Here is a 25,587-nt window from a genome sequence, read left to right as displayed (position 1 = left end):
GTGTCCATCTTCAACCTGAAAAGGTCCAACTAGCTAATCATTAATAATACCAGACCATACCAGTATCCCACCTCCACCTTGCTGGCTTCTGAGTTGAAGTGGAGCTCTGTGCCTATTACTGATCTGGCCACGGGACCATCCATCTAGTCTGTCCTATCACTGTCATCTCATCAGTCCATAAAACCTTTGAAAAATCTGTCTTCAGATATTTCTTGGCCCTGTCTTGCCATTTCAACTTATGTATCTTGTTCAGTGGTGGTTGAGTTTCAGCCTTCCTTATCTTGGCCATGTCTCTGAGTACTGAACACCTTGTACTTCTGGGCACTCCAGGTAGGTTGCAGTTCTGAAATATGACAGCACTGGGGGTAATGGGTTCCTGGTAACTTCATGTTGGATTCTTCTCAAATCTTCGGCAGTTAATGTGCGCCTTTTTTTCTCTCAACATGTTGCTTGAGATCCTGTTGACTATTTGCAACAAAACATTTGATGGTTCTGTGATCATGCCCCAATATCTTAGCAATTTCAAGAGTGCTACAGCTCTCTGAAAGACTTTTCAGAGTCATTTAAATCTCTTTTTTGGCCTATTTTGCCTGAGGAAAAGAAGCTACCTAATAATTATGCACACCTTGATATAGGGTGTTGATCTCCTTAGGCCACACCCTCCCTCATTACACAAGAACACATCACCTGATATGCTTATATCCACTAAGCATTCAAGTTTATGCAGCTTAGAGATGGAAAATATGCATAAAAATGATGATGTGGTCAAAATATTCACTTGCCTAATAATTGTGCACACAATGTAGATTAACTCCAAGGTGAACTTCAGTACAACAATCAAGTAAACAATAACTGCCAAAGAGCCATCAGTAAACAGCCCAACCAAAGAATCTCTGAAACCGCCCCCACCCACACAGACAGGCAAGACACCAGAATATAAAACGACAGCAAACAGCACTCCTTACTAGCATTGATGATGTTACCTAGTTAGGATAATGAAACTTTTGCAAAAAAAAAAACCAAGCAAGCTCAGAAAGCACCAAGAACCCCTGCTTCAAAAATGCCTCCTCCTCCATCAATCACACAGAAAGCTCTCACTCCAAAGAAAAGAAACAAGCACGGGTGCATTTTTAAACAATTTCACATACAATGATAGTGAAGAATTTATATCCTTACAGGCATATTTGCTCATTTATTAACAGGAGGAAGTTAATATTTCTTGATCCCAAAACTGGGCAGGCTCTGATTTAGAAATCTAGTAAACTAACTAGGTAGCTTGCTTTTTGGAAGCAAATGCATGGTTTAAAGGCTGTACATAGAAGCCCCCAATCAAGAAAATAAAGGACATAGTAAATATCTAATAATAAGTCTAATCTAATAATAAGTGGACAACTTGTGGCTGCCTTGACCCCTGGCTATTATAAATTCTAAACAACCTGCCACCCCTTGAGTCATGCTTTCAGATTTTTTTCCTTGCCTAATTCCTCAATGCTTTTAACAATGTACAGTTCCTAATATATTGCCTTCACTGAAAAAGCTGAGATACATTCACTGTCTGGAAAATGCTCCATGTTGAACTGTATAGCACAGTCAAACATCAGCGCAGGAAATGTTTTGTATTATGCCATAAATTATTTTATTATCATTTTTATGTCATAAAATGTTTTATAAAATTTGCCAAATTGTGGGGCGTAGATTTGGGACACATTAGGTAAGTTACTCCTTTTGAGGTAGCTTGGTTCAAAAGGGATTGCCCTATGATGCATCATAAGAGCCGAGGTGGTGCAGTGGTTAAATGCAGCACTACAGGCTACTTCAGCTGACTGCAGTTGTGCAGTTCAGCTGCTCAAATCTCACCGGCTCAAGGTTGACTCAGCCTTCCATCCTTCCGAGGTGGGTAAAATGAGGACCCAGATTGTTGTTGGGGGCAATATGCTGACTCTGTAAACCGCTTAGAGAGGGCTGAAAGCCCTATGAAGCGGTATATAAGTCTAATTGCTATTGCTATTGCTATTTCATCCTGTGAAAGGTTACAGGAGCAGGAGTTTTATATAAATAGTCCATGAAACCATCCACAGCACAAGCCATTGCCATCAAGGCAGAAGGAACTGCTACTGGCTTCCCTCTTCACAATGATCAATCAGACTGCTTCTCATCTTCCAATAATCTGTATTGTTCAGCAGAAATATTGAGAAGGAGCGGAATGTCTCCAGAGAGAAACTAGCAGGTTGCAAGCTGGCCGGTGGGAGAAGGAGAAGCCTCAGTGCTTTTCTTTTCCCCTACCAGAAACTGCTCAGGACTGATAGTGCCCGTCCAGCAGCCCAGCTTAAAATACAGTACTATCCTCTCCAAGTGCCCTTACTCAGGAGTGCTGCAAAGCAAGGACATTTATTTATTTATTTATTTATTTATTTATTTATTTATTTATTTATTTATTTATTTATTTATTAGACTTATATACCGCCTCATAGGGCTTTCAGCCCTCTCTAAGCGGTTTACAATTTTTTTTAGCAAATTGAGCCAGCAACTTGCCCCCACAGTCCGGGTCCTCATTTCATCCACCTCGGAAGGATGGAAGGTTGAGTCGACCTTGAGCCGGTGAGATTTGAACCGCTGAACTGCAGATCACAGTCAGCTAAAGTGGCCTGCAGTACTGCACCCTAACCACTGCGCCACCTCGGCTCTCATTAATAAAACCCACATGTGTATGTGATTGTACACTCACATACACTGGGGGAGGGGCATGCATTTGCAGCTCCTGACCTAGAAACCTGTGTGGTCCTGAAGGCTAAAGGTTTTGGCTACTGACATAATTGAAACATTATTACTCCTATCCATAAGTGCTGTGAAATGGGAAATGCAAGCTTTTTCCTATTCATCAAAACAAAACGCCATGCCTTTAAATACAAAAAGAAAGAGATTTTTTGGCCTTGTATTTGAAATTCATTTCCTGAGATGATGAACATTAAAGCATTGATGACACTCATTATTACAAAAACATTTCTCTGAAAAGTTGCCCCAAATACCCATATACTTACTGCCACTCCCGGAATGCCTTCAAATCCAGGAGAGCCTCTATCACCTTTAGCACCCGGTAGTCCTGGAATGCCTTTTTAAAAGAATAGAATATGTGTATGTATATATGTTTATAAATAAATAAATAAATAAATAAATAAATAAATAAATAAATAAATAAATAAATAAATAAATGCTTGAGAGAGCATTTTCTAGCTATCATGTCAAACTGTAAATGTAAACTAAAGTATTTGCAGAAGGCATAAAAGTGCACTGCTAGTTTAAAAAGAAAAAAGGGGGGAAAGAAGTTAGATGGGCTTTTGACATTCTTGGAGTGTCAGGTTTGTCTGGCTGCAACCTTGATCATTGCTTTGAATGAGAAGGTGACTTTGGATAGTCAAAGGTACCAAAGGTACCAAATCTCTTCCCCAAATCATCAAATTTTGTTTTCAACTACTATGAAGATCTGGTGGTAATGAAAGGACTGGCTCAATGATTTGAAGACTAGTGCCAAATAACTGTTAACAGAAGTTACTGGAATAAATTGGAAACCTCTTGCTGAGACTGTTAAGCAATTTTCTACTTACATTGTATTCTATAGTGCTAATTAAAAGAATCACGTGGAATGGAGAATGATCTGCTCAATAAAAACTAGGTATAACTTTTTTTTAAAAACCAACAGACACATTTGAGTCTATTGTCGGCATGGAGCATAAAACACTTGCCACAGAGATGCTTGCTTAATCTTAAAACAGCTGCTGGAGTGGCTAAACATTAAAAAAAAACAGTCATTTATTGTATTAGAAGTCAACTGTTAAAAATTACTCCCAAGCAACCTTTAGGCCACTCATAAATTAAAATATTGGCCAGTTCAGTCTGTTGCCCTGTGTTTAATCTATTTTTCAGGAAGTTTTTGGAATAATTTAAATTATGCCTATAATTTAAAATTAGTGTCAGAAATCCTACTTATTGGTTGCCAGCAGGATCAATAGACTTGGTGGGCAGCCTAATGTGTGGAATTCCCTCCAAAGTGGTATACAGCTGGCCACATCTGTAGCTGCTTTTAAGCATTTTTTAATGGCATTTATTTTTGATAGGTATTCCAAGAATATTTTCCTGTATTTACATTTTTCTATTTAATATAATGTAATAGTTTTATATTATTTTGTTGTAAGCTGCCAAGAGAAGATTATGATTTAAAAAATCAAATAGAATGATCATTTGAATAAACAAATGAACATGTTTATTAAGGAAAAGGAAATGTTGGAGTACTGTACTCCAAATATTTTTTAGAAAGGAGGACTTTTTAGTGCTTTACTTGAACTAGCTATAAAGGAATGATAATAAAATTTTCAACAATAAAAAGAAGGAATTTTATGTAATATTTAACCACCGCTTCTCAATTACAGAGAATGCTCATCCTTTACAAAATGCTTAAACAAAACTAAATGATCATGCAATTGTGTAGAAATTTTGGATGATGTTTGACATTTGTGACATTTGTGACACTATTTTCCTAACAGCCATTTATAATGTTTTCATATTTGTGTAGACATAGAAAAGATGTAGGATAAGAAATTATAGGTTTGTTACTCTTGTTTTCTGTTTAGGAAAAAAATAAAGATTGCATTTTCAGAAAAAGGCAGAGTTAACTTCTACTGCTCCAGGGATCAAACAACAGACCCTTTCATCAAAATGAATTAAAATAAAGGCCAAGATTATTTAACTCATTCTAGAATGTTAAGAATGACATTTGAAGAGCACAGACTAGAAGGGAGAAACATTCCAAGTGATTTTTACTTTCTCCTCTACTATATATGATCATCTAGTTATACAAACTAACATTTGAAACTTGTTACTGTATTTTGTTACACATATAATTTTGAAACTATCTCTCCATTTCTATATGAAACAACATGATGAATGGAACAATAGAAAAACAGAACAAATTCTAGGGGAAAGTTTTATCTGCAGTCTAATTAAGGGATTCCCCGCTTTTTACTTTACCTTGCTCCCCTTGAGGCCCTTGGGGCCCTGTTGGTCCAGGGAAACCTGCTCCATCACACTCCAAGCAGCTTTCCCCTTTTTCACCTATGAGAAACGGTAAAGATATTTGAAAATTCTTTACATTCAGAATGAAAATCTCATGCCTCAGGAATAGAAATATGTGGGACATATTTGACACATATTGGACTTCCAGTTGTACTTCCGGCGTTTTCGGAAGTCTGATCTGCAAGTTCTACAGTCAGTTCTGACCTCTCCCTGTCGAAGGGTCCAATTTCGGACCATAGCCCCCCTGAAGTGGGGGGAGTCAGGTAAGGTGAGGCCCCCTGGCAGGTCGAGAGCCACATCTCTCCTCCCTCATTGGGAAAGCCTCCTCATCTGACAATGAGGAGCAGCAGCAGCCAAAATGGCTGCCATGAAGCCGGGGATAGCCTGAATACCCAAGGCTGTGCTGGAGAGGAGAAAGTGAATGGACTGTGAGCTGGGTGAGAAAATACTTTTTATTGGAAGTTGACCCCAGAAATCCAAGGGGGACGCATCATTAAAGCTATTTGTTGAAGCTATGAATGGGCACACAGGAAAAATACCAGAGAATTGAAGAAGGAAAAAAATCTGCTTTTTAAATAATAAATAGAAACTTGATTCCTCAAAGCTAAAAGACATGGTATTGGGAACATTTTAAAATACTGGAATTAAAGTACCAAATTTCTCTTTACAAACATTGCTCAATTGCTCAATTATTGGATTTATAATTTAAAAATAATTTGAGTAATTGAAAAAATAATTGAAATTGGAACTCTCAACACCACTGCAGAGTGGTTGAAGCAGACAGAAGCGAGAGCATCAACTGTTGGCAAAAAGGCACGTGAAGAGGCGTGGATAACCTCCTGGTGAATTTAAACTCTTTGGACTGACTATTAAAATTGTGACTTGGAAGTTTGGCTTTTGAATTAATGAACTCTGGACAGTGGACTAAAAAAGAGATTGACTAAACACAGATGCAACATAAGATGGAAGCGAGGAGACCTTAAACAGAATGGAGCTTTTTCAAAGCATTGAGAAAATATTTGATTGCATAGACCAAAAATTGGGAAATTTAATGCAAAGAATAATGGACAATGATCAGGACAAGGAAGAAAGAATGGAGCTACCAGAAGAAATAGAAGGGAAAGTGGAGAAAAACCAGCATAATGAAGAGATGTTACCAAAATGAACAGTGATTAAGGAACTAAAAAAGGAGGGAAATAATGTAAAAAATTCAAAAAGGGAATGCGAGAAACAGGAAGAGAACTGGGGAAAAGAGATAGGAAGTGGAATGGATAGTTCTGGAATTAGACAATTTGAACGGGTAGAGTTGGAAGGAAAAATTAGACTGCATAGGCAAGTAGAGGGAATAAAAGACCCAAGGGACAAATATGGGAGAAAAACTAAAAGAAAACAAGATTAAAGGTTCAGAAGCGGGTAAGAGATATGAAAGATAAGGGAAAATAGAGTAAAAGAATATTTTTATGAATATATTTTAATAATGTGTATTAATACAAGAATTATACAGGTTGGATTACTATTTTAGCAGTGCGATAGATATCAGGATAATATTGTAATATAAATGGATATGAAGAATGGGATATATATATAAACTGTATAAGGAGATATTGAAAAATAGAAGAATGAAGGATGGAACTTTGATTTGACTATGGAAATATGAACAACAAAACAGGTGGAAAACATGTCTTTGAATATTATAGCAATATGAAAGGGGGGAAAAGTTAAAATAGGGAGAGAAAATAGTGGGAGAAAATAATAATTATATATTAATATGTTAAGATATACATAAGGACCACACGATTCACACATTGATATGTATAAAGAATATAAAAAAATAAAAATTTGATTGGAAAAAAATATTTGACACATATTATTTAATCAAACTTTGAACATGACACATTGAAAAGAATCTGCATGCAAACCCTAAAAGATTGCCTGTGGGCTGTGAAAGCCTTGGGTGCTTGACGAAACAATAATCGTATTGACTATAGTTAAATAAAAAATGCCTTTCTATGGGAATTAAATGAAATCTATTTAGTTTTTTTCTTTGAGCCCATTCACCCACATTTTGGGAGTTTGTATCTTGCTTTACCACACAAATACAACTTCTATTTCCCTTTTCACTGTTAGAGTAGTCCTCTGTCCCATCATACAGCAGGCTGGAAACCTCAGTTCAGTTCTGCAACTGCCTCTCATTTTTGCTCCATTTTTTCTGAGTAATGTTGGAAGTTGCATTAATTGTGAAAAGTCATACATGTATTACAAATTGTACATGGCACACTTTCATTGTTTGTGTCTATGATGGGAGAAATATTAGTGTCAAGAGAAACTAGGAGAAAGTTGAGTGACATCTTTAGAAGAGTTCTTCATTGCATATTACATCTTCTACTTTTTCAAAGTAGAATTTTATCGACTTGGAAATAGGAGGGTATTGAGACAATAAAGGGGAGTGAACAAAATCAAAATGAGCTGTAATCACAATTCTGTTCATAAGAATTTAAGGATCTGTGGATGGGAAGGGTATTTCTATATTTATGCTTTGAATGTATCAAGGAATATTAAAAGTAATGGTCTCTTGTTTCAAGGTAAATAATAAAAATAAAGGTAGTACTTGACTTATGACCACAATTGAACCCAAAGTTTTTGTCGTTAAATGAAACATTTGTTAAGTGAGTTTTGCCCCATTTTATGACCTTTCCTGCCACAGATGTTAAGTGAATCACTGCAATTGATAAGTTAGTAACTGGTTGCTAAGTGAATCTGGCTTCCCCATTGACTTTGCTTGTCAGAAGGTCACAAAAGGTGATCACATGACCCCAGGACACTACAATCATCATAAATACATGCCAGTTGCCAAGTATCTGAATTTTTATCACATGAGCATGGGGATGCTGCAACAGTCATATGTGTGAAAAATGGTCATGGGTCACTTTTTTCAGTGCCGTCGTAACTTTGAATGGTCACTAAATGAACTGTTGTAAGTCAAGGACTACCTGTACATCCTGCACTCATGCTTGCCTTTATGCCTGTGATTTCTTTCTTCACAGCAACCAATGTTGCCTTTAAAGCTTCTCTAAGAAAATACCTGTTTACTTGTGGGCATGAAGCAAATACATCTATCTGTGTTTGCATGGCTTTTATGCAACATTTTGTTACATTCTTCATGTTACATGTGGAGTAGCAGAGTGTATCTAAAGTGAGGTTTAGGTGCAATGCATATTTGCAATTCTTTTACCTGACCCTCATATAGATTAGTCCTTGACCTACAGCAGTTCACTTAGTGATCATTCAAAGTTACAATGGCACTGAAGAAAGTGACTTATGATTTCACACATATGACCATTGCAGAATCCCCATGTTCATGTGATTTACATTCGGATGCTTGATGACTGGTTCACATTTATGACGGTTGAAGTGTCCTGGGGTCATGTAATCACCTTTTGAGACTTTCTGAGTCAATGGGGAAGCCAGATTCACTTAACAACTATGTTACTAATTTAACAATTGCAGTGATTCATTTAACAAAGGTGGCAAGAAAAGTCGTAAAATGGGGCACAACTCACTTAACGAATTTCTCACTTAGCAACATAAATTTTGGGCTCAATTGTGTTTGTACACCGAGGACAACTCTTCTTTTTATTGTATTTATTTTTTTATTAATGTTTAATCAATGACATCTCCTTTTTGGAATTCAAAAATGAAAGTCAAAAACCAATATCATTTTTACCTTTCTCTCCTCTTTCTCCTGTGTAGCCTGACTGTCCTGGGGTGCCTTGAAGACCTGGGTCACCAGGTAGACCACGTTCACACCCAATTCCATCTGCAATAGTAAGAAAATAAAGGATATTAATTTTGATGTTTAAACAGCAGTGATCTACACCAATGACATTGATTACCAAACAAAATAAAAGACAGGAGCCATGAGATTATATTATTAATAATGCCCATTTCTTTAGGGCTAATTGATATAACATTCTCCCTCTATATTTTAGCAATCCCAACAATTTGCAAAATAATAATCTTGTAAAGAAATCTATATTGCAGTACCTCCTATCCAACAATTGCAGAGGTTAAGAAAAAAGGGTACTGTATTGCAATATAGACCTTGCTACAATGTGATCTCATCCCTCAAGGTCATTCTCACTTATCATTATACTATCTCTCAAATTTTGTTCATTTTTATCTTTTGTACCCCTTCAATCAGCTTCTGCCAAACACCTTCCAAGACACCATTAACAACTAATTTGTGGAGTTTGCATTCTATTCTTGCTACCACTTATTTTTTATACCAGCAGAGTAATAGTATCTTGGGGCTCTCATCACAAATATTCATGTTCTAGTCCCCTCCCAGCTGGACTATTATAATACACTCTACACAGGGCTGCATTTGAAAAGTATCCAGAAGTTTCAGTTGGTACTACTATTGTATAGAATATAGTGGCATGAGCAATTATGTGTGTTTCTAGGGGAACACAACATGTTATGTCTCCACTTCATAAGCTACATTGGTTACCAGTCTATTTCTGGTACAATTCAAAGAGCTGGATTTGACATTGAAAGCCCTACATGGCATAGAGCCAGTTTATTTAAAGGATCATCTATCCTCAATTACATATTCCCATCTCCCCATTCTCTCCATCCTTCATTAGCAATCAGATTGATCATGTTTTGGAATTAATTCATTTTCCATACGTACATATGAATAAGCTTAAACGACCAAACAGCCATTATTTTCAATCATACTAGGTTTCTGAATGATCCAACCATGCCATGTTGCAATCTTTCATATGACATAGTCATCATCTGATGGCCTTAAATATATTAACCTTTGAGCTTTGCTATCTGCCTTAGCATTGGTCAGTTAAGGCTTAATACAACCCTCCACTAAACTTAATCCTTCTTTTTTTCTGGGTTTGGAAACCAAAAATCCCTTTTTAAAAATTCTTTTAACTCTTCAAGCTACGGAAACACAATCCTCTTTCGCTATGGGGTTCACTATTATGCAGATGAATTTAACTGCCTAAAGGCCTATTAGACAAAGTATCTTAATACAAAGGCTAGAAACATTTGTCAGAAAAGACAGTTATATTTTTATGGAAAATAAAGATCTTCATATATACTTTTTATTTTCTCAGTGAATGGATAGAATGACAAAGATGCAGCTGTTGGTTTGTAAGCAAGAATCACTTGATTAATTGTATGATTTTAATAAATTACAGTCAGAAGTCACCAATCACTCATTGTACAGCCCTTTAACCTGGCCAGAATAGTAGCTTTGAAGTAAAAGTATAATATTATATTCTCTGACAAATTCATTCAGCACATTCTGGCCACAATCCTGGTATTTACAGCTTATCTCAGGTCTTTTTAAATATTAAATAATACATTTTCTAAAGATAATAGTGACTTGCCTGTTCCACCAGGGAGGCCTGGAGGCCCAGGTGAACCACGAGGTCCTGTAAATCCATCTCTTCCTTTTGGCCCAGGCAAAGATGTTCCAGGAGGCCCCTGGTCACCTTTTCTCCCTCTTTCACCAGGAAAACCAGCTGGTCCTGGAATAGCTTGCCCTTGATTATAAGAATGCAGTGAAATAAATGCATGAAAACCTTCTTAAGGAACTAGATATATCAATAATAGTAACAACATAAAATAAAAATATTAAAGGTAAGAATAGTAAAAATAGCCATATATCTAAATATGACAAATATGTTGAAGCTTTTTTTAAAAAGTATGCTAAGTTTCGGGGAGGAGCTGATGTCGCAATGATATGACATGCGATCTTGGAGCTCCAAGATCATGGTCGATATTTCTGCCACTGGACGGTCCTTTTGGACCTAAACCATCCCGTAGAGATGAGGATAGAGAAGAGCATGTCCTGCTGATCTCAGGGACACTGCAAAGTCCCTGATCGATCCAGGAAAAGCTCTTTTTTCAGATGACAGAAATGCAGCCTTGAAGCTGACATTGGGACAGCTACAGAACAGAAAGAAAGCGGAAGAGAAAGTGTGTCGAATTGGTGAGGAAATTTTATTATTAGAAAAGAGACTATCCAAAGAAAATCAAAAACTAAATTAAAATTGAAAACAGAAGTAAATAAGCAGCGAGATTAAGCTACATTAAACTTAGTGTGTTATCTTTTCTTAATTTTTCTTTCTACAGATGAAATTTCTGAAAATATTTCTATTTTTAAATTGGATGGTTTCGTTTTTCTTCTACTTTTTCTTCTTTTATATTTTATATATACAGTTGCAAGAAAAAGTATGTGACCCCCTTGGGATTATGTGGAGTTTTGCATGAATTGGTCATAAAATGTGCTCTGAACTTCATCTAAGTCACAACGATAGAAAAACACAGTCTGCTGAAAATAATACTACACAAACATTAGATGTTGCCATGGTTTAATTGCACATAACATGTAAACATTCACAGTGCAGGGAGGGAAAAAGTATGTGAACCCTTGGTCTTAATAACTGGTTGACCCTCCTTTGGCAGCAATAACCTCAAACAAATGTTTATTGTAGTTGCAGAACAGACCTGCACAACGATCTGGAGTAATTGTGGACACTCCTCTTCACAAAACTGTTTCAGGTAGCAATATTCTTGGGATGTCTGGTGTGAAACGCTCTCTTAAGGTCATGCCACAACATTTAAATCGGGTGAGGTCAGGACTCTGACTGGGCCACTCCAGAGGGCATATTCTGTGCTGTTGTAGCTATTTTTGTGTTGACTTACTTGTATGCTTTGGCTCATTGTCATGTTGCATCACCCATCCCCTGCGGAGCTTCAGTTGGCAGACAGATGGTTGTACGTTTTCCTGCAAAATGTCTTGATAACTCTGGAATTCATTTTCCCATCAATGACAACAATCTATCCAGGCCCTGAGGCAGCAAAACAGGCCCAAACCATGATGCTCCCTCCGCCATGTTTTACAGTGGGGATGAGGTTTTGATGTTGGTGTGCTGTGCCTTTTTTCTCCACACATAGTATTGTGTGTTTTTTCCCAAACAACTCAATTTTGGTTTCATCTGTTCACAGTATATTTTGCCAGTAGTGCTGTGGAACATCCAGGAGCTCTTTTTCAAACTTCAAACGTGCTGCAATATTTTTTTTGGGACAGCAATGGCTTCCTCCATGGTGTCCTCCCATGTACTCCATTCTTGTTAATGTTTTCCTTATTGTAGATGTGTCACAAAAATGTTAGCATGTGCCAGAGATTTCTATAGGTCTTTAGCTGACACTCTAGGATTCTTCTTTACGTCATGAAGCATTCTGCACTGTGCTCTTGCAGTCATTTTTACAGGATGACCACACCTAGGGAGAGTAGCAAGAGTACTAAACTTTCTCCATTTGTAGACAGTCTGTCTTACCGTGGACACATGAACATCAAGGCTTTTGGAAATACTTTTGTACCCCTTTCCAGGTTCATGCAAGTCAACAATTTTTGATCGTAGGTCTTCTGAGAGCTCTTTTCTGCAAGGCATGGTTCACATCAGACAGTGCTTCTTGAAACCAGTAACCCCACAACAGGTGTATGTTTTTAAAGGGCAGAACAGCTGTCAGCAACACATCCAATATCATCACACTGATTGGAGTCAAGGTTGGCTCACTCCTGGCTCCAATTAGCTCTTGGAGATGTCATTAGGCTAGAGACTCACATACTTTTTCCTCCCTGCACTGTGAATGTTTACATGTTATGTGCAATTAAACCATGGCAACATCTAATGTTTGTGTAGTATTATTTCAGCAGACTGTGTTTGTCTGTTGTTGTGACTTAGATGAAGTTCAGAGCACATTTTTATGACCAATTCATGCAAAACTCCATGTAATCCCAAGGGGTTCACATACTTTTTCTTGCAACTGTATACTTTTGATTTAAATGTCTTTTTTTACAATGCTTGATTGGATTGTTTTTCTCTTAAGAATTTTTCTCCATAAGTTTGGAATATAAAGAGGGCTGTAACAGCAGAGAGAAAAAGTAACACTGCCACTTAGAGGCTGGAGGCTTGGAAATATTGTTTTTATCTTTCTTCTCTTTGATCATTGGATTTACATGTCAAGGCTTTTCAGTTTGTTTATTGAGAGTGCTAGTGGGAAAGAGCACAGATTGTTTACACAGATGCTCTTTGGGAGCTCTTTCAGTAGCTGGACTGGAGTGAAGACAAAGCTTTGAAAGCTGAAAGATTATAATGAACTTGCTTGAAATATAACAAAAAGCTTTGAATGCTATACTGGCAGTGTTTATAAGTTGGGAAATGGCGCAACATGAAAAAGAAACATTAACATTGCAATGATTATGTTTGAAATTAAAAAAAAAATTAGTAATAACAGAGAAAATTGAGACAAGAGTGGAGAATGTAGAATGAAGAATAGCAAAAAGAGAGGGGGAAAATTGAGGACATTTATCAAATGAAGAAAGTTGAGGACAGAGTTCCAAAAATTGAAGGAAAAAAGGAGCAAGAGAGAAGAAAATTGTTGATACTGACAGTAAAGTGAGCTTGGTTGGAAATAGCAAGAGTGGACTATGGAAAGGGGAGATAAATGGACCGGAACTCTATCTCAGACCTCAAAGTACAGAAGAAGAAAAGAGAGAAAATTTGATGGAAGTAAAGAGAGAAATCTTGAAAGAAACATTGGTGATAACCAAAGATACATTGATGGAAGGAACAGATGGAGGGTTTCGAGTGTTCATAAGATATGCCATGAGCAACAAATTGCAAAGAGAAGTCCATATAAGACCTACCAAGAAAATAACCAGAATATTAATTCTACAAATGGCATGAGATATAAACTTCACTACTATAGAAAGACACAGGTTTATGTAATGAAAGTTTATAATAAAATTAAGTCAAACTTAATTAAATTTAGAGTATTATGTATAAAATGGTGTGAGAATACTTAGTCACATAAATGAGTAATAATGTAACAATGCATATGTATGTATGTGTATGTATGTATTATATAGTATGTTTCTGAGGTTTTCGTGGGTGTTAATATGTAGGTCTCTAGTTGTTCGGGTTTTCTCCGCGTAGAATTGGAGATTGTCTTGGCGACGTTTCGACGAAGTCACATTCGTCATCTTCAGGCTGCTGCTGACTACTTCAGGTTTGGTGTTTCCAGGAGTAGTGTGGGATCTTGGCTGTTTGTTCCTTATAACTGCTGGTAGGGGATTAAATTTATATGTATATATGTATATACTATATATTGTGGCCTGCCAGGAGCCATTGGAGCTGTCACCAGACTCTGACAGCAACGGGCCCTATGAGTCGGCCCTGGAGGATGTGGAGGACCCTGGATGGGTTCCGACTCCAAGCGGGGCACAGAGAGACTGGTTAGCCACCAGGTGGTGCCTGAGCTTGGATCATTGGGGAGGAGACAAGAGAGAGTGATCCAGAAATCAACAGTGAGTTGTTCTGGGATGCACGCCTTTGAAGGGCTACTCGGTGTCAAGAACTACTACATAATTACAGGAGGTAATTATGCTCAGCTGATGATCATTACGCTCCTCTCCAGACTATAAAAGAGACTGCTTATGCCACACCCTTCTTGCAGAAGTCAACACTTTGACTAAAGAGAAACAAACTTGGCAGGCTAGATTGCTGCCAGAGTTTGTCTGAAGTGCTGCCAAGGTTTGTTCGGCCTTGCTGCCAAGTCCTTATCTGTTTGTTTATTTGGCTTTCAGCCACCGAGATTCTGGTCTTGTTATTAAAGGACATTCAATTTTTACGCTTGTCTCAGCTTTCGTTACTGGACGGAGGAGGGGGTCAGAACATATACATATACACATACACATACAGATACAATACATATATACATATACACATATACACTATACACATACACACACACAGACACACACAGGACATACACACACAACATATATACATACATACATACCTATATCATACATACATACAACACACACACACACAACACACTAGTTTGATGATATGAAATTTTATAGAAACTGCAAATGAGGACTATGAGAGGAGATTTAAAAGTTTTGTTATTAAATATAACCAATTTTATTTAGAATAGGTTATAACGATGTAACGTCACTGGATGATTTTAGGAGGATTTAATGGAATGCCATTATATAGGTTTACTTTCAAATTTAGAATATTTCATACAAAAGGATTGTAAAGCAATTTATAGTCAAATGAATGTTTAATAATTATAATAACCTTTTTATATAATATATTGGATTGATGATATGAGAATTTGTTTGAAATGAGTAATGACATTTTGAAATTAGAGAACAAAAAGATGAACAATTTTATAACGGTATGGGATTTATTTTACTAGTGGTTAGCTAAAAAAACATGGAATGAAACATGTTGGAAAATTTGTATAATATAAGAATAATCGAATAATACAGATAACAATACAAAGGTATATGATCATTGAATAGATTTAGGATGATGTAATGAAGTGTTAAAATATAAATGAATCCTATACCTAGAATATTTTGTTCAAAATGAAGGAATAATAATTATAGTCAATAAATGATGTACAATGATACTAATGTATACATATATACTAGATTGATAATTTGTGATTTATATAAATTGAAAGTGATGACTATGGAAATGATGCACAAAATCTTTACAACCAACGACATGCTACATATGATTGACAGAAGGTTCTATGTGTTATGTGTGTCTGTTCTTGTCTGTCCAAAAAAGAAAAAATATTCTTTTTTAAAAAAAAAAGAACGAAGGAAGGAAAAGGAACAAGAAATGATATTCAACGAATTTTGGGTTTTCGGAAATACCACTCCAAGAAATATAAATTAAGAGCTGGAAGAGACACCTGCAACATTAGAAAAAGAAAGGAGGAGAGGAGGAGAGGAAATGAGAGGAAAAGGAGGGGAAGAAAGAGAGAGGTGAGGAGGAAGATGGAAGGGAGAAGGAGAGAAGGAGAAAGGGTAGGAAGGGGAAGGGATAGAGAGAAGTAGGGAGAAGGAAGGGAAGAAAGAAGGGAAAGGAGAGGAGGAAAGAAGAAAGTAGAGAAGAGAGGGAGGGAGAGAAAGGAAGAGAGGAGATGAGAGGAAGAGGATGGAAGGGAGAAGGAGAGAGGGTAGGAAGGGGAAGAGGAAGAGAGGAGGAGAGGTAAGGGAAGAAGGAAGGGAAAGGAGGAAGGAAGGAAGTAGAGAAGGGAGGGAGGGGAGAATAGAAAGGGAGAAGAAGGTGGTGGTCAAACAGGCGAGGGATGGTAAACAAAGCAACCCAAATGGAATAATATAATTCTATAAATGGAATGACAAATGTATAAGAACAATGAATGTAAAAAAAAGAATAATAACCATGTGAATGTATACCTATAATTGTATGTAGAGAACAAAAAATAAAAAACTTTGTATATTAAAAAAGTATGCTAAGTTTCTCATAAAAGAGAAAAAGAATTTCATGCCTCAAAAAGAAAAGATAATCTAATGTACATTTAATACTTATTTAAATACCGTATTTACAGTATGAAGCAGAAGGAGCATCTTTTCAGACAACATGTTTTAGTAAAAGGCCTCAGCTTTTGTGAACTACAACTCACTTTATTTGATTCACCGAATGGTAAACTCATGGAAAATTGAGGCAGGAGAAAGGGAGAGGAAGAGGGAGACTGGGTGGCTAGTCAGATGCAGACAAAGATGCAGTTTCTGAAAGTACATTACAACTGTACTGGATAAGGTGTTTCATAATCAGTTTCACATGTAACCCACAACCAAGCCTTCCCTCTGCCTCATCTCATGGATGTAAGTAGCCTCTTAACTCTTTTGCTTTTAAAGACTAAGCATCTAAATATCAGTTATCTTAATTACATTGCTAGGAAAAATACAATTATAAAAGAAAAGATGTCAAAACCACTGATAACATCTAAGAATGCCAGACACTGGAAAATTCAATACAAAATAGGAAAACGATATTGAAGATACATGAATGCTTTATAATATAAAATAATTGTTCAAAACTATGGCAAATATCAATGAAAATATACTATTTATATCCACAGAAATATTGGAACTAAAAGTTGGCAAAGTTATGGCAAAAATCAGTCCAAAACAAATCAATTAATTAACCAAATTAATAAATATTCTCACCCGGAGGACCTGGTGGCCCTGGACTACCTTGAAAACCTATAAAATAAATATAATCAAGTTTCAGAAAATAAAATCTTAAATTGTGTTTGATATTTGACTGCATAATAATCTAGGGCCCAATAAGACATATTGTAGAAGATTGGCTTTTTTCTAGAGGTTGGATTATTTATTTTCTCTCGAATCATGACAAAAAATAATTACATATGTTATTATTGGAATTATTATTGGATTTATACCCCACCTTTCTATCCACTTGACAATCAAGGCAGGCTTGTAATACAACAGAATTAAAACATCATGAGTAAAAGTCCTAGCAATTTAAATGTTATTTAACTTCAGTTAATTTCTCAACCAATTAAGAATACATAATGAATAATGACCAAGATTTACCTGGGGACCCTGGTTCACCTTCCTTCCTGGAAACCCTTGAGGTCCTGAATCACCCTTTTCACCAAAGACTTCTTCATCTCTTTCATCTGTAACCTGAATATGACGAGCATAGAAATACAGAAAACTCCTAAACCTGAAATTTTCCAAATAGCTCAGAGCTTACAGTATTCTGGGATTCCTGTCTTTCTTAGGAATTGCTTTAGCTCAACCTTCCCAACCCTGGTGTTTCCAAGATGTGTTGGAATTGTAACTCCCAAACTTCCCAAGCCTTCCTGTATCTAAATGTGATCAGATCTTTATGGAGGGAGGGAGGGCGGAAGGACGGAAGGGAAGAAGGGAGGAAGGGAGGAAGGGAAGAAGGGAGGAAGGGAGGAAGGGAGGAAGGAAGGAGATTATTGGGATAGTAAGTCATAGGACTGTAATACTTTACATATAGTCAATATCAGGTTCTGCCCAGATAATTTAAATAGTTGTAGCTGACAGTCCAGAAACTGCTGCTGGTCTGAGAGGTCACTATTGCAATACCCAAGCAAACCGTCTAGTCTGCACTGATCTATCTACTTATTTTTTAAACACATTTAAAAACCAGATTTTACACTTACAATCCTGGAGGTCCAGGAGGTCCTACTATGCCCTTGTCTCCCTGGGAGGAGGGAAAAGAAGGAATTTATCTACTGACTTTGAAACAATATTTTTAAAAACTCAGTATAACCAACTGATTACATTGGGAAGGGAGGAAAGAGAAAACATAACCAATGCAGAAATGTGTATCAGTTCTCTTTATAACTTTGATTGTACGAAAGCCTTCAACTCCAAATACATACTATTAACCACTTGAAAACCTTTAAAAGTTTTAACAGTATAAATTATATCTATAAAAATACTGTAAGCCCAAATAGTGTACTAGCTGTGGCGCCTGTGGAACCTTTCTGCTGATAAGATTTATTCTTAAGGCTAATGGAACAGGAAATACCACATTTCCCTGAAAATAAGACCCTCTCTTATAATTTTTTTGCTACCTAAAAAGGAACCAGGCCTTATTTTTGGGGGAGGGGGTGTGATGTGGTCCCTGGCGTCCTTTTCTCTGTCAGAGGCCTTCAGGAACTTCTTCTGTGGCCAGCAAGACTTTCCTGAAGGCCTTTGAAGCCCAGAACTCCAGATGGATCCAAAGCTCTGTTACAGCTGCAGAGGCCTTCAGAAAAGTCTTACGGGCCTTGCGGGCTGCAGAAGAAATGGCAGGTGTCGGGATATCGAGGCCTGACTGCAGCTGTCCAAAGGTAAGTAGTACGACAGCTCCACTCCTTCCCCACCCTAGCTTAATTTTTACCCATTCACCCTGAGTGGGTGGGGGTCTTAATTAGGGCTTATTTTGGGGTAGGACTTATATTGGACACACATGTAAAAATCAAGCTAGGACTTACTTTTGGGGTAGGTCTTATTTTTTGCCGAAACATGGTAGTTTGCCACTTTTGAACCAATACTTAAAACTGTTGACAACCAGCAGAGGTCTAAAGGAGGTATTGTGGCTAAATTATCCTGTGTGCGTTTTGGATTAAATAAAAAAGAGGATAATCCTATGATTTTATAAACATAATAGATGAGAGCTCAGCAAACCCTAGTTTTACTAATCATGTTAAGATGAATGATTCAGAAATCAGCTGCATTCTTTTTTTCCTTTCATTCTGAAAGATCATTACTTGATTCTTCCTCTTTACCACTGATGGTAACCAATAACAGATTAAGGGGAAAATACTTTCTACTCAGTCTCTGCTATTCTAATGCTTACTAGGACACAATAGTTTGAGGAGAACTATGAATTTTGATTGCCATGATTTTTATTCTGAGCTGGAGAATTTACCCATTATTTGATAAATCTATGAGACACAGATTTATCATTGTTAGAGGCTCTGATTAAAAGAAATAGTTTGAATATCTCTCTCTCTCTCTCTCTCTCTCTCTCTCTCTCTCTCTCTCACACACACACATACACACACACAGACACACACACACACCTCTATCTATTTAAACTCATTTATTTGATTTGTTGTGCTTATTATATGGTGGCTACTTACTTTAGATCCAAGTACACCAGGATGTCCAGTAATTCCTGGATGACCAGGTAATCCCTGCAGGTATCACAGTAAGAAAAAGCCCGTTTTGTACACAATAATTGTAAATGTCTTCCCCTTTTCCAAAACAAAACTAAAGACTGTGTGAAGTTATTTTTGCAAAATTGACATGCAGAACAATTCATAGGTATTTATCTTGAAATCAAGAATTACCAGCAGCAAATCTTCTATGAATATGGAAATGAGTACAATATTTATGATAAAGTGACCTACATACACGTTCTCCTTCTCTCCATCCTCTCCATCTTTTCCAGGCCTTCCCTGTAAAACAAATAATTTTACTTATTTAGTCAGCATGGAAATTCCTTGTTTCTCCTACTGAGTTGCTGAGACTAATGAAGAATTAACGAGTTGCACGAAGTATTTCCCTGCACAATAATAGCGTTTTCAAGCTTCTTAGGTTCTTGGGGAAAATGGTGGGAATAATGGCTGTGGAATCATCAATTAATTCTGCTCTCTAGCATCCTAATAAAGCTCCGAATGACTTCCTACTCATTCATGTAAGTATCCTTCTTTCATATATTCAGTCTGTCCCCATAGATCTGGGAATGTTGTTTGGAAAAGAGTGTCTGAGTCACTTTGATGTGAAAATTTGTTGAATACCTCCTAATATACACACATAGTACATCTGATCAGAGTTAGAACTAGCTATGGGCAGTTCTATCTCTAGCAGAGCCTATTGTAAGCACAGAGCATAGGACACTTTTCCGCAGCCACATGTACACTTACCTCCTTCATTTCTGCTGATTGTGCAAATAGACTTCTGCAATTGTAAAGGCACATACTCTCTATTCACACACTTTCAAACCTTTCCAGCTGATATCAACAGTCACTATTCTGAAACTCATTGCAATTACTAAGGAATGTTTCTTCAAAGAAAGTTCCAGTTTTTGAAAGGCTGCCTCTCCCTTTCTTTTTCCAACTAAGACTTCCTCTCAGCCATCCCTGTTAGTAACAAATAACAACAATGAAAACCTTCCACCAATTTCAGCAAAGTGTACATTAACGCCTGGGAAGTGCTTTGCCATTCCAAGCCATTGGAGATTCAGTGGGACCTAGCAGGCTGTTGGGGAAATTGTGGCAGTGTGCTTCATGGTCTGGCCTCAAAGTTCTTTAATCCTCTTTTGATTATCAGTCAAGTTTATAGTATAACATAAAGTGTTTACAATTTTTACAAGGAAAAGACAAAACAGAGTGATCAAAACACCATTTGCCCACATCTGTTTTTTTTTTAAACTTTCATTCAAGTAGTTTTGGTACAGTAAACAAATAAACAAACATCTCCATTAGATGTCTAAAATCAACTAAATCTCTGCAAAGCTCACAAAGCTGCTTTGCAAACTTCTACCTGACAACTCCTCCTTATCCCTGCAATGGGTGTACACACAAGTCAGAATGAAGCACTCAGATGCAGACAGACAGAGGCACTTCTGCATTACTTTTGGATACTGCATAGCACCTCTGCTGAAGACATTCCACAGTTTTATGATGAACTAAATCTAAATTTTCCTATTTGTTTATGTAGATTCCCATCATTTTTTTTTGTGTGGAAAAGCAATGTTTTTTTCCTTTACTACCTTGCAACTTCACAAAACATAACCTACAACCAGAGATGGACTGCTGCTGGTGCAGACCGGCTAAGCCCAAACCAGTTGTTCCGATTCTGCACGGTTTGGAGAACCAGCAAATTGAACTACCAGCTGCCCCCGCCCCGCCTGTTTTTTGGGCTGGTTTTGGCCATTTTGGGGCCATTTTCAGGCTGTTTTTCCAGCCAAAACCAGCCTGAAAAACAGCCTGAAAATGCCCCCAAAATGGCCTGAAATCGGGCCAAAAACAGGCCTTTTTTCCGGGCCAAATTCAGCCTGAAAATGGCCTGAAAAACAGCCAAAAAACATCCAAAAAACAACTTACTCAGATTCTCTTCCTCTTGCAGCCAGCTTTCCCAGTCTAGCTTGTCACAGACTCTCTCTCCCTCTCTCTCTCTCTCCCTCTCCCCTCTCTCTCCACACACAGAAACAAGTTGGATCTTTCTTTCCTCCCACTCCCCTCACCGGAGACTCCTGTCCCATACAGGTACTACCCACACAAGTGACCTTGAGTTGGTCACGCTCACTCAATCACATGACCCACCCACCCCACACCCACACAGCCAGTCATTAGGACAGAGCACCGGTTGTTAAAAAATTTGGAGCCCACCACTGCCTACAACAAATAGCTTACACGAGACTAAATGCTAGTGAAGAGCTTTTCAGGCGCCCCAGTGAAATTCATGGCTATTTTATTTAATATATTTTGTCCTCTTTAATTTATTATTCTATGGTTCCTTTCTGAATGAAAAATTCAATGGGACCATAAGAAAACAACTTCAGCCATAAAACAAAAACACCCCTGCATGAAACCCCAACCTGAAATATATGTTCAGCCTTTAGACATTACAGAATTAATTTTAAAATAGCAAAAAATAAATAAATAAATAAATAAGGAAATTGCAAAGCCCTCAAAAGGCAATGGACAATTTCAATAAGAAATCAATTCCATTTGTGGAACTCCCTTAAGTACCCAAATGACTAAATAAGCAAAAAAAAATGTACATACCCGTGGACCAGGTTTCCCAGGTTCACCTTTTCCCCCTTTGATGCTCTGGCCTGGTGGCCCCTTTTGAAAGATGGCAGATATTTACATGAGTTAATATAGTTAATTAAAATTCCAGTATAAGTTCCATGGACAAAATCCAAATTTTGTACTACGGTACTTTGAACATGATGATGCTTGGACGACCATGGACCTACCTGAGAAAAGGACCTGGAAGGTAATAATTCTAGATGGGAGTGGTTGGGGAGTCGGCTATTTAGCTCTCATCAGCTAGCCATACCCTTACTGGGATTTGAACCTGGGCTATATTACATCCTAGGCAACTTCTTAGCCATTATTTATCAGCACAAATAAAAAAAAACAAAACACAAAATATAACAAAGGCAACAGTAAAAATATTGGGTTCCTGTCGTGATGGACTCTTGTGACGAGCCGATAGACAGATGATGGAAGCAGTTAGCTTCCTCCCATAATTGGGGCTTACCAGGGGTTGTAAAAATCTTATGTGTATATATATATATATATATATGTATGTATGTATGTATGTATGTATGTATGTATGTATGTATGTATATATATATATATATATATATGTTTTATTTGTGCTGATAAATAAATAAAGGAAGACTAGTATAGATCTATTTCAAGCTATTTAGCTCTCATCAGCTAGCCATATCCTTACTGGGATTCGAACCTGTGCTGTATTGCATCTTAGGCAAACGACTTAGCCATTATGCCACAGGTCTACTCCTTATCAGCTGAAGCCAGCACAGCACAGGTTCGAATCCCAGTAAGGATATGGCTAGCTGATGAGAGCTAAATAGCTTGAAATAGATCTATACTAGTCTTCCTTTATTTATTTATCAGCACAATAAAACACAAATATAACAAAAGGCAACAGTAAAAATATTGGGTTTCTGTCGTGATGGACTCTTGTGACGAGCCGAAGGACAGATGATGGAAGCAGTTAGCTTCCTCCCATAATTGGGGCTTACCAGGGGTTGTAAAAATCTAATATATACCTTCTTCCCTGGCTTCAGCTGATAAGGAGTAGACCTGTGGCATAATGGCTAAGTCGTTTGCCTAAGATGCAATACAACACAGGTTCGAATCCCAGTAAGGATATGGCTAGCTGATGAGAGCTAAATAGCTTGAAATAGATCTATACTAGTCTTCCTTTATTTATTTATCAGCACAAATAAACACAAATATAACAAAAGGCAACAGTAAAAATATTGGGTTTCTGTCGTGATGGACTCTTGTGACGAGCCGAAGGACAGATGATGGAAGCAGTTAGCTTCCTCCCATAATTGGGGCTCACCAGGGGTTGTAAAAATCTAATATATACCTTCTTCCCTGGCTTCAGCTGATAAGGAGTAGACCTGTGGCATAATGGCTAAGTCGTTTGCCTAAGATGCAATACAGCACAGGTTCGAATCCCAGTAAGGATATGGCTAGCTGATGAGAGCTAAATAGCTTGAAATAGATCTATACTAGTCTTCCTTTATTTATTTATCAGCACAAATAAAACACAAATATAACAAAGGCAACAGTAAAAATATTGGGTTTCTGTCGTGATGGACTTTTGTGACGAGCCGAAGGACAGATGATGGAAGCAGTTAGCTTCCTCCCATAATTGGGGGCTTACAGGGGTTGTAAAAATCTAATATATACCTTCTTCCCTGGCTTCAGCTGATAAGGAGTAGACCTGTGGCATAATGGCTAAGTCGTTTGCCTAAGATGCAATACAGCACAGGTTCGAATCCCAGTAAGGATATGGCTAGCTGATGAGAGCTAAATAGCTTGAAATAGATCTATACTAGTCTTCCTTTATTTATTTATCAGCACAAATAAAACACAAATATAACAAAAGGCAACAGTAAAAATATTGGGTTTCTGTCGTGATGGACTCTTGTGACGAGCCGAAGGACAGATGATGGAAGCAGTTAGCTTCCTCCCATAATTGGGGCTCACCAGGGGTTGTAAAAAATCTAATATATACCTTCTTCCCTGGCTTCAGCTGATAAGGAGTAGACCTGTGGCATAATGGCTAAGTCGTTTGCCTAAGATGCAATACAGCACAGGTTCGAATCCCAGTAAGGATATGGCTAGCTGATGAGAGCTAAATAGCTTGAAATAGATCTATACTAGTCTTCCTTTATTTATTTATCAGCACAAATAAACACAAATATAACAAAAGGCAACAGTAAAAATATTGGGTTTCTGTCGTGATGGACTCTTGTGACGAGCCGAAGGACAGATGATGGAAGCAGTTAGCTTCCTCCCATAATTGGGGCTTACCAGGGGTTGTAAAAATCTAATATATATATATATATATATATATATATATATATATAGATATATATATATGTTGTATTTGTGCTGATAAATAAATCAGCACAAATACAACACAAATGTAAAAAGGCAACAGTAAAATATTGGGCTTTCTGTCTAGATGGTCTCTTGTGACGAGCCGATGGACAGAGAATGGAAGCAGTTAGCTTCCTCCCATAATTGGGGCATACCAGGGGTTGTGACACTAAATATATATATGTATATGTATATGTATATGTATATGTATATGTATATGATGTATATGTATATGTATATGTATATATTATATGTATGTATGTATGTATGTATGTATGTATGTATGTATATATATATATATATTTCTTTTGATTTTTACTTTCAAACATAATTCTTACTTTACTCAAAAAGTGAACTCTACTCATGCAGAGGAAGCTTAAAAGGCCATTAACTTGGTTTAAACAAGGTTCAGATTACCCCCTTAAAAATAAAATTGCCCCCCCTATGGGGCGTGGGCCCCACATTGGGAACCTCTGGTCTAGACTGAAACTCTCTATTCTGTCTTGCAAGGTTATTCTCACAGTCCATTATAGATGGCTAGGAAGTAATCAAGTAATCAGTGGTAAGATTTCTACCGATGTAGCTAACGTTCTCTACGAAGCTGGAGGACCAATTAAAATGTTCAGAATTCAGAGATTCTGGTGATTCTTATGATGCTTTAGTCTCATTATTGATCACCCACATTATAGTTGCTGATGCTGTTGTTTCTGGGAAATCTCTCCAGTTATTGGGACTCTGGAATGACCCTTGATTTACTTTACTAAAGAACCCTTGGCAAGGAAACAACTGATAGGCAATTAGAGAACAGATGTATGCAACCATGGTTACTGTGTGTTGATAACTTCACTCTTCTTACATCTTCAGTGAATCATGTAGCAAGACTTTTTGGTGATGGTTAATGCTTCTTTTGGGTTTTTTTATTTTATTTTAATGACAACCCCAAACTTTATA

At 37.2% G+C, this 25,587-nt stretch overlaps 1 protein-coding gene across 1 annotated transcript in view; it reads right to left on the bottom strand.

The window, feature by feature from the left end:
- The window catches only part of COL4A1 (collagen type IV alpha 1 chain), a 152,361-nt gene that overhangs the window by 58,872 nt on the left and 67,902 nt on the right, over nucleotides 1-25,587 (bottom strand). Inside the window, exons 15-23 of the mRNA XM_032213042.1 lie at nucleotides 22,270-22,329; nucleotides 19,892-19,935; nucleotides 19,618-19,671; nucleotides 17,580-17,638; nucleotides 17,156-17,191; nucleotides 10,476-10,631; nucleotides 8,792-8,884; nucleotides 5,023-5,106; nucleotides 3,039-3,109 (exon numbers count right to left, since the gene is read on the bottom strand). Of these exons, the coding sequence (XP_032068933.1) occupies nucleotides 3,039-3,109; nucleotides 5,023-5,106; nucleotides 8,792-8,884; nucleotides 10,476-10,631; nucleotides 17,156-17,191; nucleotides 17,580-17,638; nucleotides 19,618-19,671; nucleotides 19,892-19,935; nucleotides 22,270-22,329 (657 nt within the window). The remainder of the gene's footprint in view (nucleotides 1-3,038; nucleotides 3,110-5,022; nucleotides 5,107-8,791; nucleotides 8,885-10,475; nucleotides 10,632-17,155; nucleotides 17,192-17,579; nucleotides 17,639-19,617; nucleotides 19,672-19,891; nucleotides 19,936-22,269; nucleotides 22,330-25,587) is intronic.

The sequence above is a fragment of the Thamnophis elegans genome, chromosome 3, assembly GCF_009769535.1.
Source record: "Thamnophis elegans isolate rThaEle1 chromosome 3, rThaEle1.pri, whole genome shotgun sequence".
Lineage (NCBI taxonomy): Eukaryota > Metazoa > Chordata > Lepidosauria > Squamata > Colubridae > Thamnophis > Thamnophis elegans.
This window is presented reverse-complemented; position numbering and strand designations above follow the sequence as displayed.